The 15,362-nt window shown below is 37.7% G+C and overlaps 1 protein-coding gene across 6 annotated transcripts in view; it reads right to left on the minus strand.

Annotated features, from left to right (window-relative positions):
• The window catches only part of BBS9 (Bardet-Biedl syndrome 9), a 726,661-nt gene that overhangs the window by 710,415 nt on the left and 884 nt on the right, over positions 1-15,362 (minus strand). For 5 of the 6 annotated variants that reach the window (XR_010344069.1, XM_064380467.1, XM_064380468.1 and 2 more), the window contains exon 2: positions 495-617. Coding sequence is in view for 4 of the 6 variants with exons in the window: in XM_064380467.1 (XP_064236537.1) it covers positions 495-606 (112 nt within the window). In the remaining 2 variants the exon portion in view is untranslated. Of the gene's footprint in view, positions 1-494; positions 618-15,362 lie in introns of those variants that run through there. The other variant, XM_064380469.1, reaches the window with a different exon arrangement.

Raw genomic sequence — 15,362 nt, forward strand, 5'->3', positions numbered from 1 at the left:
ACATAAACAAAACAGGACTATAGTTATCAGTCTGCCACCTAAATATTACTTATTTTAAAAAACTACCTTCAAAATTAAATACAATTATGATAGTTCGATTAAGTTCTAAAAAGTACAAATTTTGAAAAGCAAATAATTTTTATTTGATCTCTCTTTTTTTTGAAATGGAGTCTCACTCTGTCTCCCAGGCTGGAGTGCAGTGGCACGATCTCAGCTCACGGCAACCTCCACCTTCTGGGTTCAAGTGATCTCCTGCCTCAGCCTCCTGAGTAGCTGGGATTACAGGTGCCTGCCACCAAGCACGGCTAATTTTTATATTTTTAGAAGAGACAGGGTTTTACCATGTTGGCCAGGCTGGTCTCAAACTCCTGACCTCATGATCTGTCCGCCTCGGCCTCCCAAAGTGCTGGGATTACAGGCATAAGCCACTGCGCCCGGCTTTATTTGATCTCTTTAAAGCTTTGATCCAAGGTGCATGGTTATAAGTTGCTTACCTTGTCCATTTCCACTATTGTCAACATTAGCCAAACACAAACAGCCTTGATCAAATTCTTCTTTTTCTCCTAGAATAGTAGACCACCAATCACGGGCTTTAAACAAAGACATTTTCTTTCACTCTAAAAAGAAAACATTTATAATAATCTACTTCACACTATGAATTAATAATTATGTCTTAAGGCATAGCAAATTAAACTTGGACAGATTTGAGAAGAACATTTCTATATTAACTTTTTAATATTTTGTACACATATATGAAACCACAAATCCAAATGGTTGGAAGCATCAGTTAGATATTTTGCAACACCATTAGTAAATTGGGCTTAGAAAATATACATTTATATTGTGCTAATTCTCTCTTCTCAGACATTTAGGAGAGAACTGCAGAAAGTAAGAAAAGAACATATTCTTTGGAGGATCAAGATTCAAATTCCATCAGCACTATTTTATACGTAAGTCCTCGGTGAAATACCTAACTTCCTTTCAGTCTAGTCATTGGTGAGACTGCACTACAGTTGGCCCTTAGTACCTGTGGAAGATTAGTTCCAAGACCCCACAGATGAAAAATCCCCAGATGCTCAAGTCCCTTATTATATATAATGACCTAGTAGACCTAGTACAGTCAGCCTTCCATATCCACAGGTTTCAATCTGCAGTTGGTTGAATCCATGGATGTGAAACTAGGGGACACGGAGGGCCAACTACATCTCCTATTACAAAGAGTTGCTGAGACGAATGAGATCAAATGCATCAGTGACTAGCTCTGGAACTGGTATGTTATATGTACTCAAAAAGCATTCACTTCTTCTTGCTATTCTAGTTACAGAAAGTCAAGATAGAAGAGGGAAATTCATATCAAAAATAATCAGGAAAATTGGGCTTCAGGTCCATTTATACCACTATCTGTGTGTCCTTGGACAACCCACATAACCTCTCCTTACTTTGATTTCTTATTTAGAATGAACATATACCAGCCCTACCTACCACTGAGTTGCTGATATGGCAGATGTGAAAGCACTTGGGCCTTCTGAATTACAACACAGCATCACATGCCCTGGGATTCTAAAACAGTTCATTTATTTAACGTAAATGAGGCTTTCCTTCATGTTACACTGATTTAAATGGTAGTTAGGAAATGCAGTCAAATCTCCTTATTCACAAAAGTTATGTTTTATAAGGCCACTGCAAACAATGAATCAGCAAATACTGAGCCATTGCTCCTAGGAGAAACACAGGGTTAGATTCCTGCAAGCTTCTAGTAACAACATTTTCTTCAACCAATCAATATATAATGTAGTTTTTTATGTGTTTATATTTAAAGATATCTTATTGAGTATGTATTGCTGGTTCATCACCATGGAAATTATGGCCACCAGCACTAGACCTCAGTTTGAACTAAGCTTATCTAATTACATGTACAGATGCTTTTCAATTTATGATGGGGTTACCTCACAATAGACTGGTCATAAATTGAAAATACTTAAAATGCATTTAATATACCCAAGAAAATGCATTTAATATACCCAAGAAAAGATCAAAATTCAAAGTATGGTTTCTATAAAATGTGTATCACTCTCACAAACTCCTAAAGTTGAAAAACCATAAGTCAAACCATTTTAAGTCAGGGACCATCTGTCTGTTCTTTAGAAGATACATCACAGCCTTCTTGCATTTAGAACATTAGCACTTCAGCATTACATTTGCAGACTATTTTAAACAGTGAAATCACCACACTCCTGCCAACAAAAAGCCTACCAAAATGTGGGGAAAACATGACACTAAATACTGTAGACCATGAAAGAACACTTGTTTACTGTATGAAAACTGAAACAAGAAAGCAGTTGTTTAACATCAGCTGGGAACGTGCATCAGGTGACTCAATTTTTACTCCTTCACACTTGGCCACAAATAACCACAAAAGCATTGTGAGCACTGATTTGGGGGTTACAAATAAATTTTAGCAAGTAGGCAAATTCACAAATGATACAGAGTCTGCACATAATTAGGATCAGCTGTACTTTTTTAAAATGTAGATCAGCCTGCCTCTTCAAGTAAGCCTTCCACATGGGCTAATCATAGAAACCAAGGCCACTTGTTTTCATACAACGTTGGCCAAGAAATTGACTGCAAATAATGTGGTGGGAAAGTACTAACTCTGGAGGCGACCTGTATGAGTTTGAATTCCTGCTCCACCACATAATAACCATGCAACCAGTGGAAGCTTACTAGAAGTTACTGAACGTCTCTGTACTTCACCTTTCTCATTTACAAAATAAAGGTAAGAGCGGTGTTGTGATGATTAAATAAGAATGCAGTTTCCTACAGAACTGGAAAAAATATGTGCAAGTTGTATATATGATAAGGAATTTCTATCCAGGATACATAAAGAACTCCTACAACTCAACAACAACAACAAAAACAAACCATCCAATTAAAAAATGTGCAAAAGAACCTGAATAGACACTGACCCAAAGAAGATATACAAATGAGCTGGGTGCAGTGGCTCATACTTGTAATCCCAGCACTTTGGGAGGCCAAGCAGGGTTGATCACCTGAGGTCACGTGTAGGGCTGATGGCCCCACAGGGTCGTGGGGTGTGCCTTATACTGTGTTGAGGCACAGGATCAGAGAATTAAAGAGACAGGACACAGAAGTACAAGGAAAACACAGTTGGGCTCGAGGGGTCACGCCACCTATGAGCAGAGTCAGGCGAGGCCCCAAATGTCCAGAAGCATGAGTATTTATTGTGTATAGGTTAGGGGGCAGGGCAGTGAGTGAAATCATCTTTAAGGATAGCGATAGGGTCGTGAGCAATAAAACATGGGGTCCACCCCCATTAGGTCACCTAGGCCAAGAGGTGGACAGTGCACAGCAAGGGGCCCGTTCCCATGAAGGCAAGGGCCATGTGCAGTAAGGGGTCCACCCCCATTAGGTCACCGAGGCTTGAAGGTGGGTCCTGTGCAGTGAAGAGGGTGCAGTGTGCAATACTTCTATCTATGGGAAAACTACTTCTAAGAAGATTTATGGGGGGATGCTTTAAGTCACACAGTAGTGACAGAACTGTCAAGGTTACCGCCACCTTCTGGCAGCTTCTAATGAGTTCTATGGGAAGATGCTTTTCAAGCAGCACAGTAGCAAGAGCTGATAAAGTTCACAGTCACAAAGGTGGATTGCTGGTCTGAGGGCAGCCTTCCACAAGAACTGGAGCAAGGTCCTACAACTCCTTTATCAGGAGGAGTGGCTCTCGCCCCAAGCCTGCCATACAGCAGGTATCTTTACGATACTGAACGCTGCCACCTGGGCCATGGATTCTTGTCCTGGTATAACTGTTTTCCCTTAAATCATGCTCTGCACTGTGTCTGCTCTAGGCATTCCTCTGATTACAAGCTGGTTATTCCCTAATTCATGCTCTGTACTGTGTCCACTCTAGGCATTCCTCCGATTATGAACTAAGATATAATTATAGGTATATATGTAGGGAAATATTCTTTAGGCACTCATACCATCAACTATTATATGATTATATATAGAGGATTATATAAAGGGATTCTTCAAGCCCTAATTCTATAAACTAATATATGATTATGTAAAGGATTATATAAAAGGAAATGGCTGAGTAGTAACACTATAAAGTGAGATATTCCTCAAGCCCTAACTGTGCCAGAGTTCTGCTTAGCTCTCATTCCTCGGTGCCTATATGTGGGGGTTACCCACAGTCACGAATTCAAGACCAGCCTGGCCAACATGGCAAAACCCCGTCTCTACTAAAAATACAAAAATTAGCCAGGCATGGTGGTGGGTGCCTGTAATCCCAGCTACTTGGGAGGCTGAAGCAGAAGGATTGCTAGAACCCAGGAAGCAGAGATTGCAGTGAGCCAAGGTCACAACACTGCACTCCAGCCTGGGTTACAGAGTAAGATTGTCTCAAACAACAACAACAAAAAAAGATAGACAAATGGCAAAGAAGCATATGAAAATAGGCTCGATATCACTAATCATCAGGGATATGCAAATCAAAACAGTATCACCTCACATCCATTATCAAAAAAAAACCAAAAATATATTCAACCTAAGAATGATGATTTCAAGAAGAAAAAAACACAAAATAACAAGTGTTGACAAGGACATGAAGAAATTGGAATCTCTGTACACTGTTGGTGGGAATATAAAACGGTGCAGCTGCTATGGAAAACAGTGGGTAGGTCCCTCAAAAAATTAAACATAGAAGTTTTGATCCAGCAATCCCACTTCTTGGTGGATATTCAGAAGAACTAAAGACAGAATCTCAGAAAGATAATAACCAAGAGGTAGAAGCAACCTAAACATCCATCAATGGATAAATGGATAAAGAAAATGTCATATACACATACAATGGAATATTACGCAGCCTTAAAAAGGAAGGAAATTTTGACAGATGCTATGTAGATGAACCTTGAGGACATTATGTTAAGTAACATAAGCCAGTTACAAAAAGACAATACCATATGATTCCACTTACATGAGTACCTAGAGTAGTCACAGAAACATTAAGAATGGTTGATTGTCAGGAGCTAGGGAGAAAGCAGAGCTGTATAGTTTGACTTTGCAGGATGAGGAGTTCTGGAGATTGGCTGTACAACAATGTCAATTTACTTAATGTTACTGAACTATATAGTTAAAAAAGGTCAGATATTCAATTTTATGTTACATAAATTTAACACAATTAAAAATAAAAAATATAACAGTTTTAGTTTTTTACAAAAAGGAATGCAGTAGACCACATAGTACAACACCTAGCACATAAGCACTCAATAAATATTAGCTGTTGCTCTGGTTTTGAACCCTTTTTGTGATTTTTTAAACTTACATTAAAGAAAAAAAACTCAATGTTCTGGTTAAACACACGATGGTACATCCACACCATACCAACATAACTGAAGAATTTAAAAACACAAAGTATTGACACACGCAACTTAGATAGATTTCAAGAGCATTCTGCTCGAAAAAATCCAAAAAGGTAAAAGATTAAATAATTACATTTCTAATTCTCAAAATGACAAAATTATACCAATGTAGAACAGATAGGTGGTTGCTAGGCTTACAGGAGGGTGTAACTACAAGGAGTTAATAACAAAATGTACTTTCTTTAGGATTAATTTCTGAGAACTATTTACAAAAAAAAGTGCATCTAACAAAACCTGATAAAATCCAAATTAAATCTTTAGTTTAACTTTAGTATCATACTAACATCAATTTAAAGGTGGGCTAGGCACGGTGGCTAACATCTATAATTAGCCTTGGCAACAAAGACCCCCAACTCTACAAAAAATTTAAAAATTAGATGGGCATAGTGGTCCATGCATATAGTCCCAACTACTCTCAGGAGTCTAAGGTAAGAGGATCAACTGAGCCCAGAAGTTTGAGACTGCAGTGAGCTTTTATTTATTGATTGATTGATTTACTCTTTGGAAATGGAGTCTACACTCTGCCCAGGCTGGAGTGTAGTGGCGCAACCTCCACCTCCCAGGTTCAGGCAATTCTCCTGCCTCAGCCTTCTGAGTAGCCGGGATTACTTTAGTAGAGATGGGGTTTCTCCATGTTGGCCAGCCTAGTCTCCAACTCCTGACCTCAAGCAATCCACCCACCTTGACCTCCCAAAGTGCCGGAATTACAAGGCATGAGCCACCACGCCAGGCCTACGATGAGCTTTGATCAAGCCACTACACTCCAACCTACATGACAGAGACCCTGTCTCTAAGTAAAAAATGGTTTTGACCACTGTACTGTTTTCATTGGGAAACCATTATTTTTGCAACTTCAAAATGAGTCTAAAATTATTTCAAAATGACTAGTTTAAAAAAACAAATACCTCCATGGCAGGTGTGAGCTTAAAAACAAACAAACAAACAAAAAAAAATACCAGGAGGAGAAAGAAAGAAAACTCCATCCAAGATTCTCTCTTTATGCTAAGAAAGAAATTAGCCAGATAAAGACTGGAAGCTGATGGAAGTGAACAAATATCTAACAGGTAAACAAATTTATAATGAGTTTCAAAATATGTGGGAGACTTTCTGAAAAATATTTGCATCATTTGTTATTACTAATGACATTATATAAACATACAAATTGTCAGATGACTAAACTTCAAATCTGGCAGCAAGCATTCAAAAAACATAATAAACATCTGTATTATACTTCTATTGGATTTTTTGAGAAGAAAATAATAGTATTCAATAAATCCCATATGTTTTTATTATATATGCCAACTACCTAGGAGAACTGTAATATGCCATACTACTGGGCCACAGCATTGAGGATGCATCATTCTCTTGCAGCTCAGAGCAGAATATTACCCAAATTTGCACTTGAAATGCTAATGATTCCCTAGGAGGACTCACAGGACACAGCATAGTCATCTTCATGGCTATGAAGGATAGCTATGATAAAAGGATAAAAATCATAATCAAGAAAGGGAAAAAGTGCCTGATGAGAAATCTGGAGAAAACCAGCACAAGGTTAGAAGGCAAAAGAGTGGTACAGAGGCTAAGAAGAGGAGGAATCCACCAAAAACTTAACAGGGGCATCCACTAAGATCAAAAGAAAACCAGAAGTGAGTTATCTGGAAGATAGTGAAAACAAGTGTGTCTAGAAAAAGGAAGTGACCAGCTGTATCAAATGCTGCTGATATACCATAAAAAAAAATGAAGAGTTGGAAGCATAAGCTCCATTTGGAGACACAGCCAAGGACAGAAATTAGTAGTAATCAACCAAAGAGTAAGTGATCCTCTGCTCACTTCTGCATCAGCCAGTTCAAAAGTCTCAAGGAGAGAAAATAAGAAAGGAAGAACTATACAACACTCAAAGGGTGTCTTACCTTTGCCTAACACAGGCAGAAAAGAAAACTTCATGGGGCCTGCCTAGAGAACATACTAAACCAGGTAAAGGAGAAAGAGAAGAGTTTTTTCCACCAATGATAATGAATGACATACTCAAAAAATCAAAATCCTTAGATAAGTGACCACGAGAGACAAAGCTGGAGTTCTAATATAAATACTGCATCAAGTGAAAATAGCTATCCTAGGAAAATGGCCTTAAAAACCTGTTAGTTATTAAATTTTTTCAGCTTGCTGGAATGAATACAAAAAAATCATCCAATATTATGATCTAGTGGGCAGTTAAAAGATAAAAGACAAAAAAAAAGAATTTTTAAAATCCTCCAATATGAAAGAACTAACTTTCCAACAATGTCTACAAATAGGAATGCCTATAGAAGACATTCATTTCTCATTAACTTCTAACAGAAAATTAGAAATCTACTTATACTGACAAAATAACAAAGGCATCAATTAAATCCTTTTTGGGCAGGCACAGTGGTTCATGTCTGTAATGCCAGCACTTTGGGAGGCCAAGGCAGCAGAATCGGTTCCGGCCAGGAGTTTGAGACCAGCCTGAGCAACAGAGCAAGACCCCATCTCTCCCCCAGCAAAAGGAAAAAAAAAAATTAGCCAGTCTCCCACTTGAGCCCAGGAGTGGAGGCTACAGTGAGCCATAATTGCGCCACTGCACTACAGCCTGGGAAACAAAGCCAGACCCTGTCTCTTAAAAAAAAAAAAAAAAATTGTTCTTGTTTCTCCTAATCTATCAATTTTTCCTTATTCACCCACCATTTTATTAGCTCCTGAAATCCTCCTTTTTAACAGAGTTTGGTTCCTTGCTACTCAAAGTGTAATCCCTGGATCAGCAGCATCTGTATCACCCAAGACCTTATGAGAAATGTTGAATATCATCCTCCCCAAATAGTATCTCCAGGTGAATCACATACACCTTAAGGTTGAAGAGGCACTGATATAACTGATATCTGATTGCCTAAGTGGATATTAAAGCAGAGCGCCAGTTTTCCCCTTCTTTTTCAGAGGAGCTCTGCCATCAGTTACCTTTTGAGGGCTTGAAAAAAAATTTTCCAGTCAAAGACCTAAAACAGCTGGAAAGTATCCATCAATTAGCTGATTCTTTCATTTTACAGGAGAGGCCCAGAGATGTTACATGATTCCTATACCTCACACAGCTATCGGCAGGACCGTGCTTCTGCATACTCTCTCTCTGGTCTCTAGACCCCTGTCTCATTAGGCTGCCAATAATCTGCAATTTAATATCAAAAAACTGAAAAAGTATGTCAATAGAAGGATTTTTTGATTGTTTGCTTTGTTTTAATCTTTAAAGACTATGGAGGAAGGGCTAATTTTAAACCTATGTCCAACAAATGGCTCTTCCTCACAAGACCATAGCTACCTTAATTATTTCAAAGCAACAATATTTCAGACAACAACGACTTCCATGGCAGGGAAAAACATAAGGTAGTACACAGCAGAATTTCATAAATTCCATTACATAAACATCTTGTATGTTTCTTCCCCCAATGTCCGAAGTTGTATCATGCACCATTGTAGACAATAATTTATTGAACAATAAGGACTTACATCTTTAAAGAATTAATAAACAATAGAAAAAACAATTTGGGCTGATAATCAATAGTCACCATGTGTTTCCCAAGTGCCTCTCTCCAATTTCAAAGGTAGAAGCAGAGAAGGAGCACTGCCCACTCCCAAGAAATTAAGAATCTACAAACTCTCGCGAGTACAAAGTTGGGATACCACCAATTTCCTTTGATAAAAATGGGTGGATTTCAAAAGACAACTTAGGTAGCAGTGATGGCAGCCACTGCGAAGACACAGGCTGCAGCGGGGGAGGCATGGCAGGGGCTGCCCACTCTGTGAAGCCAGCGGGGGCTGGGAACAGGCAGGATCCCCGCCCCTACCAAGTTGGAGGGGCAGGAGTCCCGCGCTCCTGGGCGCAGCTGCAGCCAACCAGACACAGCTCCAGACCCAGGCATCCCTGCACTCTCGCGGGCCCGGAAAGCACCCCTATCTCTGCAGTTTGGAAGTGCCAACTCCCGCTCCTTGGCCTCTCCCAACTCCCGCTCCTTGGCCTCTCCCAACTCCCAGCGCCAACTCCGATTTCAAAGCAATGTTGAAGGCGAGCCTAGGGGCTGTCGCAACCCGGCCAGGTGTGTGCGTGCTCGGGGCAGTGCTGATACGCCACTCCCCTGCCACCTCGACCCCCTCTGGACTTTGGGCACCGACAGCACAGGAGGGACACCCAAGGGGAGCAGAGGACTTGGGTACACTCCACTGGTATACCCAAGAACAGAGGAGACCCTCTGCTGACTCAAGAAGAAATAAAATATCTAAACAGATCCATAATAAAGAAAGAAATTGAATTAGTAATCAAAAAACTATCCACAAAGAAAAGGCCAGGCCAAGACAGATTCACTGGTGGACTCTACCAAACAAAGCAAAATTATACCAATTCTTCAAAAACCACTCCAAAAAATAAGAGAGAATACTTCCCACCTCACTTTATAAGTCTATTGTTACTCTAAGCCAAAACCAAACACATCACAAGAAAACAACAGACCGATATCCCTTTATGCATACGGATGCAAAAATTCTCAACAAAATACTAGTAGCTAACTGAATCCAACAACATATAAAAAGTATTATATAACATGATCAAATGGAATTACCTGAGGAATGCAAGGTAGGCATCCTTAACATCCAGAAATGAATTAATGTAATACACCATATCAATAAAATCTAAATCAAAAGCCACTTGATCACCTCCATAAACTCAGACAAAGAATTTGACAAAATCCAACTCTTCCATTATAAAAAACACTCAAAACACTAGGAATAGGAGGAACGATCCTCACAATGATAAAAGACATCTATGCAAAATCCACAGCTTACATCATGGTGTAAACTGAACACTTTCCTCCTAAAATCAGTCACAAGGCAAGGATGTCTGCCTTCACCACTTCTATTCAAAATCATACTGGATGCTCTTAACTACAGCAATTAGGTAAGAAAAAGAAATAAAAGACTTCCAAATTGGAAAAAAAGAAGTAAAACTATCTGTACTCACAGATGACATAACGTTGCATATAGAAAATCCTAAGGAATTCACTAAAAAACTATTAGAAACTAAAAAATGAGTTCAGTAAGGTTACAGGATATAAAATAAATACACAAATATCAATTATATGTCTATATTCTTGCAATGAACGATCCAAAAATGAAATTTTTTAAAAATTACATTTACAATAGCACCCAAAAGAGTAAAATACATAGGTTAGCCAGATATGGTGATGCACACCTGTAATCCTAGCTACACAGGAGGTTGAGGCAAGAGGATCACTTCAGCTCAGGAGTTCAAGATTATAGTGACCTATGATCATACCACTACACTCCAGCCTGGGCAACAGAGCAAGCCCCATCTCAAAAAAAAAAAAAAACAACTTAGGAATAAATTTAACAAAAGAAGTATAAAACTTATACTTTGAAAACTATGAAACATTGCTATATAGATTAAAGAAGATCTAAATAAATGGAAAACATCCCATGTTCATGATTTAATATTGTTAGGATGGCAATACTTTCCAAATCAATCGACAGATTCAATGCAATCCCTATAAGATTCCCAGATGGCTTCTCTGTAAAAATAAACAAGGTTATTCTAAAATTTGTATGGAATTTCCAAAAACCCAGAATAGCAAAGACAATCTTAAAATTTTAAAAGAACAAAGGTAGAGAACTCACACTTCCCCATGTCAAAACTTACTAAAGCAACAATAATTAAGCCAGTATGGCACTAGCATAAGGATAGACATAAAGACAAATGGAAAATGCTGACAGTCCAGAAATAAATCCACACATCTATGATCAACTGATTTTCAATAAGGGTGCCAAGATTATTCAACGAGTAATTGCAACAAATGGGTCTAAGACAAGTGAATAGCCACATGCAAAAGAATGAAATTGGACACTTACCTCGAATCATATTTTTAAAATTAACTCAAAATGTGTCAAAGATCTAAGTATAAACTAATGTATAGCTAAAAGTATAAAACTCTTAGAAGACTATATAAGTAAATCTTTATGACCTCAGATTTGGCAATGGATTTTTAGATTTGACACCAGAAACATGAGCAATAAAAAATAAATAAGGGCCAGGCATGGCGGCTCACGCCTGTAATTCCAACACTTTGGGAGGCTGAGGTAGGAGGACTGCTTGAGCCAGGAGTCTCAGACCAGCCTTAGCAACATGATGAGACCCCATCACTACAAAAAATATAAAAATTAGCCAAATGTGATGGCATGTGCCTGTAGTCCCAGCTACTGGGGAGGCTGAGGTGGGAGAATTGCTTGAGACCGGGAGGTTGAGACTACTGAGAGCTGTGATTGCACCACTGCACTCCAGCCTGGATGCCAGAGCAAGGCTCTGTCTTACAATAAATAAATAAATAAATAAATAAATAAATAAATAAATAAAGCAAGCCAGGTGCAGTGGCTGACGCCTGTAATCCTAGCACTTTGGGAGGCTGAGGCAGGCAAACTGCTTGAGGCTGAGAGTTTGAGAAGAGCCTGGGCAACAAAGCGAGACTCCATCTATACAAAAAATAAAAAATTAGCTGGGCATGGTGTGTGTGCCTATAGTCCTCACTACTTGAGAGGCTGAGGCAGGAGTTTAAGGCTTGTGCCCAAGAGTTTGAGGTTGCTGTGAGCTAAAATCATGCCATTGCACCTCAGCTTGGACAACAGAGTGAGACTCTATCTCAAAAAAACAAAATAAATAAATAAACTAGACTTCATCAAAACTAAAAACTTGGATTTCAAAGGACACCATCAAGAAGATGAAATGATGGGAGAAAATATTTGCAAATCATATATCTGATAAGAAACTTATATCTTTAATATATAAGAACTCATACAACTCAATAATTTTTTTTAAGTCCAATTAAAAATGAACCATGGATCTGAATGTGTATTTTTCCAAGTAAGATATACAAATGGCCAATAAGAACATAAAAAGATGCTCAAGGGCGGGCTCGGTGACTCACACGTATAATATCAGCACTTTGGGAGGCCAAGGCACATAGATCGCCTGAGGTCAGGAGTTCAAGATCAGCCTGGTCAACATGGTGAAACCTCGTCACTACTAAAAATACAAAAAAAAAAAAAAAAAAAATAGCCAGGCATGGTAGCAGGTGCCTGTAATCCCAGCTACTTGGGAGGCTGAGGCAGGAGAATCACTTGAACCTGGGAGGTAGAGGTTGCAGTGAGCTGAGACCACCATCACACTCCAGCCTGAGCAACAAGAGCAAAACTCCATCTCAATAAAAAAGATGCTCAGCACCATTAGTCATCAGGGAAACACAAATCAAAACTATGAGATACCACTTCACACCAACTATGACAGAATCAAAGAAGTCAGATAGTAATAAATGTTGGTGAGGATATGGAGAAATCAGAATCCTCATGTACTGCTAGTGGGAATGCAAAATGATGCAACCACTTTGGAAAAGAATCTAGAAGTTCCTCTAACACTTAAACATAGAATTACCATATGACACAGCAATTTGACTCTAAAGTATCTATCCAAGAGCAATGAAAACAAATGTCCATACAAAAAACTTATACATAGATGTTTGTAGTAGCATTATTCATAATAGCCAAAATTTGGAAACAACCCAAATGTCCATCAGCTGATGAATATATAAACAAAAGGTAGTATCTATACAGTGGAATATTACTTGGCCATAAAAAAGAAGAGAACAAAATACTGACATATGTTACAACATAAATGAAGAGCATATAGGTTTTAGAATCAGATATATCTGGCTTTTAAAAACATGCTAAGTGTAAGAAGCCAGACACAAAAGACCACCTATTATACGATTCTATTTATATAAAATATCCAGAATAGGCAAATTCATAGAGACCTAAAGTAGTAGTAGTTGCTTAGGTCTGGGGGTTGGGGAGAAGGAAGAGGGAAGGAAAGTTATAGCTAAAGGATGTGAGGTTTCTTTTTGAGTTGATAAAAATATTCCAAACTTGACTGTGGTAATGATTGCACGTATTTGTGAATATAGAAAAAAGGAGCTAAATTTTGTGTTAAATGGGTGAATTGTACAGTATTTGAATTATATTTCAAGGAAGCTGTTTTTTTTAAAGAGAACAAATGGTGATGAATACATGGGGGTTCATTTTGTTATTCCTTATACTTTTGCTTGTGCTTCAAATTCCACAAAAAAAATAGTTTCACTTTTTTTTTTTTTAAGTAGAACACTCCTGTATTTTGGCCACATTTATTACTATTTAAGAACAATAGGCCAGGCACAGTGGCACACACACCTGTAATCCCAGCACTATGGGAAGCCAAGGCGGTTGGATCACCTGAGCTGAGGAGTTCAAGACCAGCCTGGACAACATAGTGAGACTTCGTCTCTACAACAAATAAAGACGTTAGCCCAGCATGGCAGAAAAAATAAAAATGATTAAAACTTTTTTAAAAAAAGAACAATAGCAAATTAAATTCAGAAAGTTAGCAAAATAAATTCCACCCTTTCTCCTGGAAGACAACCCAAGCCATCAAGAAAATGAAAAATTAGCCATAAATTGAGATACAAATAAAATGCCAACTTGTATTCCAATCTAAGAAAGATATAGGCCTTGACATTGAGATATTAAGATAAGCAGTTGGGTCCGATACTGATAGGTTAGGAGGAAGGATAGTAAGGAACAATACTAATAAAATATTTTTCAGTCATGAAACCTGGCTTTTGGGTTACAAAAATAAACAAAAAGTGTTCTAAAGAACAAAAAATAAAATATATATACATTGATTCTTTTTAATTCAGTTAACTCTCTTGAATAAAAATAAGAAACCAAGGTTTGCATTTTATCCCCTTTTCATTCAATATTGATTTCCAGTTTCTCACTGATTTTTCTTTAAGTACTTGGAAAATAAAAACCAAAAATCAGGTTTTTAATGACTTCGCCTTAAAGGAAAATATCTACTAATCATTTACTAAAGCCCAATCTGGATTCTAAATGCTTTGCAAGCATTCTATCTTAATCTTCATAACAAAACAACAAAGTAAATTGTAGATACCATTATTCATGTATCCTTGAATACAGAGAGGTTAAGCAACCTGCCCCAGTGGTCTCACTAGTTAAGTGATGTGCGGTACCTAGACTGTCTACTGCAGAACCCTAAACAAACAGCCTATGCACACCCTCCTCCATGTAGACTATAAAGCAATAGCTCTATTCACACTAATTCTAATCACTACAAGTTCAAACTGTAGTGAATACATTTGATTAAATACATTTAATACATTTGATTAAATTATTAAAAGATGATTAGAAAACAATAATTTGAAGGTTTTAACAGGTGTATTTCTATAAATAGGCACAACAGATTAGTTTCTAATACCTTATTAGAATAATAAATGGGAGATAATCTCCTTACCCCCTAAACTCTAGAAATTCTCTTCTATACTTTTCATTTGACATTTTCTTGAATACTTATGTATATGTATGTTATTTTCCAAAACAAGTTTACTCAGATTTAGGTTTCATTTAAGAGGTGGCTGTTTTAACAAATAAAGGTTTTTAAAATTATTCTTTAAAAACTTCTGAGTTTCCTAAAGTTTCTTTATTTAATTCTTCAGTTTTTTCACGAAAAAAAAACTCAGCAATTATTTTCTTTAGAAAATGCTAAGTTAGAAAATCTTTCTCTCGCTATATGCTGGCCAACTTAAGACTCATAGCTTATCCCGCAGCATCTTTTAAGTTGTTTATCAATGAGTACGTGTAAGATGTGTATACCTATAAGATACAGCTTCATTTTTAAAGTAAAAGTGAGATACCAAAAAATATATATACATTTTTCCATAAAATTGAAGTCAAATGCAGGATTTGACTGGCAGGAGGTGCTGATAAAATCAGTACAGTTCATCTAAACTGCTGTGGTCTCCAAGTAAA

This window comes from Aotus nancymaae, unplaced genomic scaffold (assembly GCF_030222135.1).
Source record: "Aotus nancymaae isolate 86718 unplaced genomic scaffold, 86718_ANA_hifiasm-v0.15.2.pri h1tg000025l, whole genome shotgun sequence".
NCBI classification, from domain to species: Eukaryota; Metazoa; Chordata; class Mammalia; order Primates; family Aotidae; genus Aotus; species Aotus nancymaae.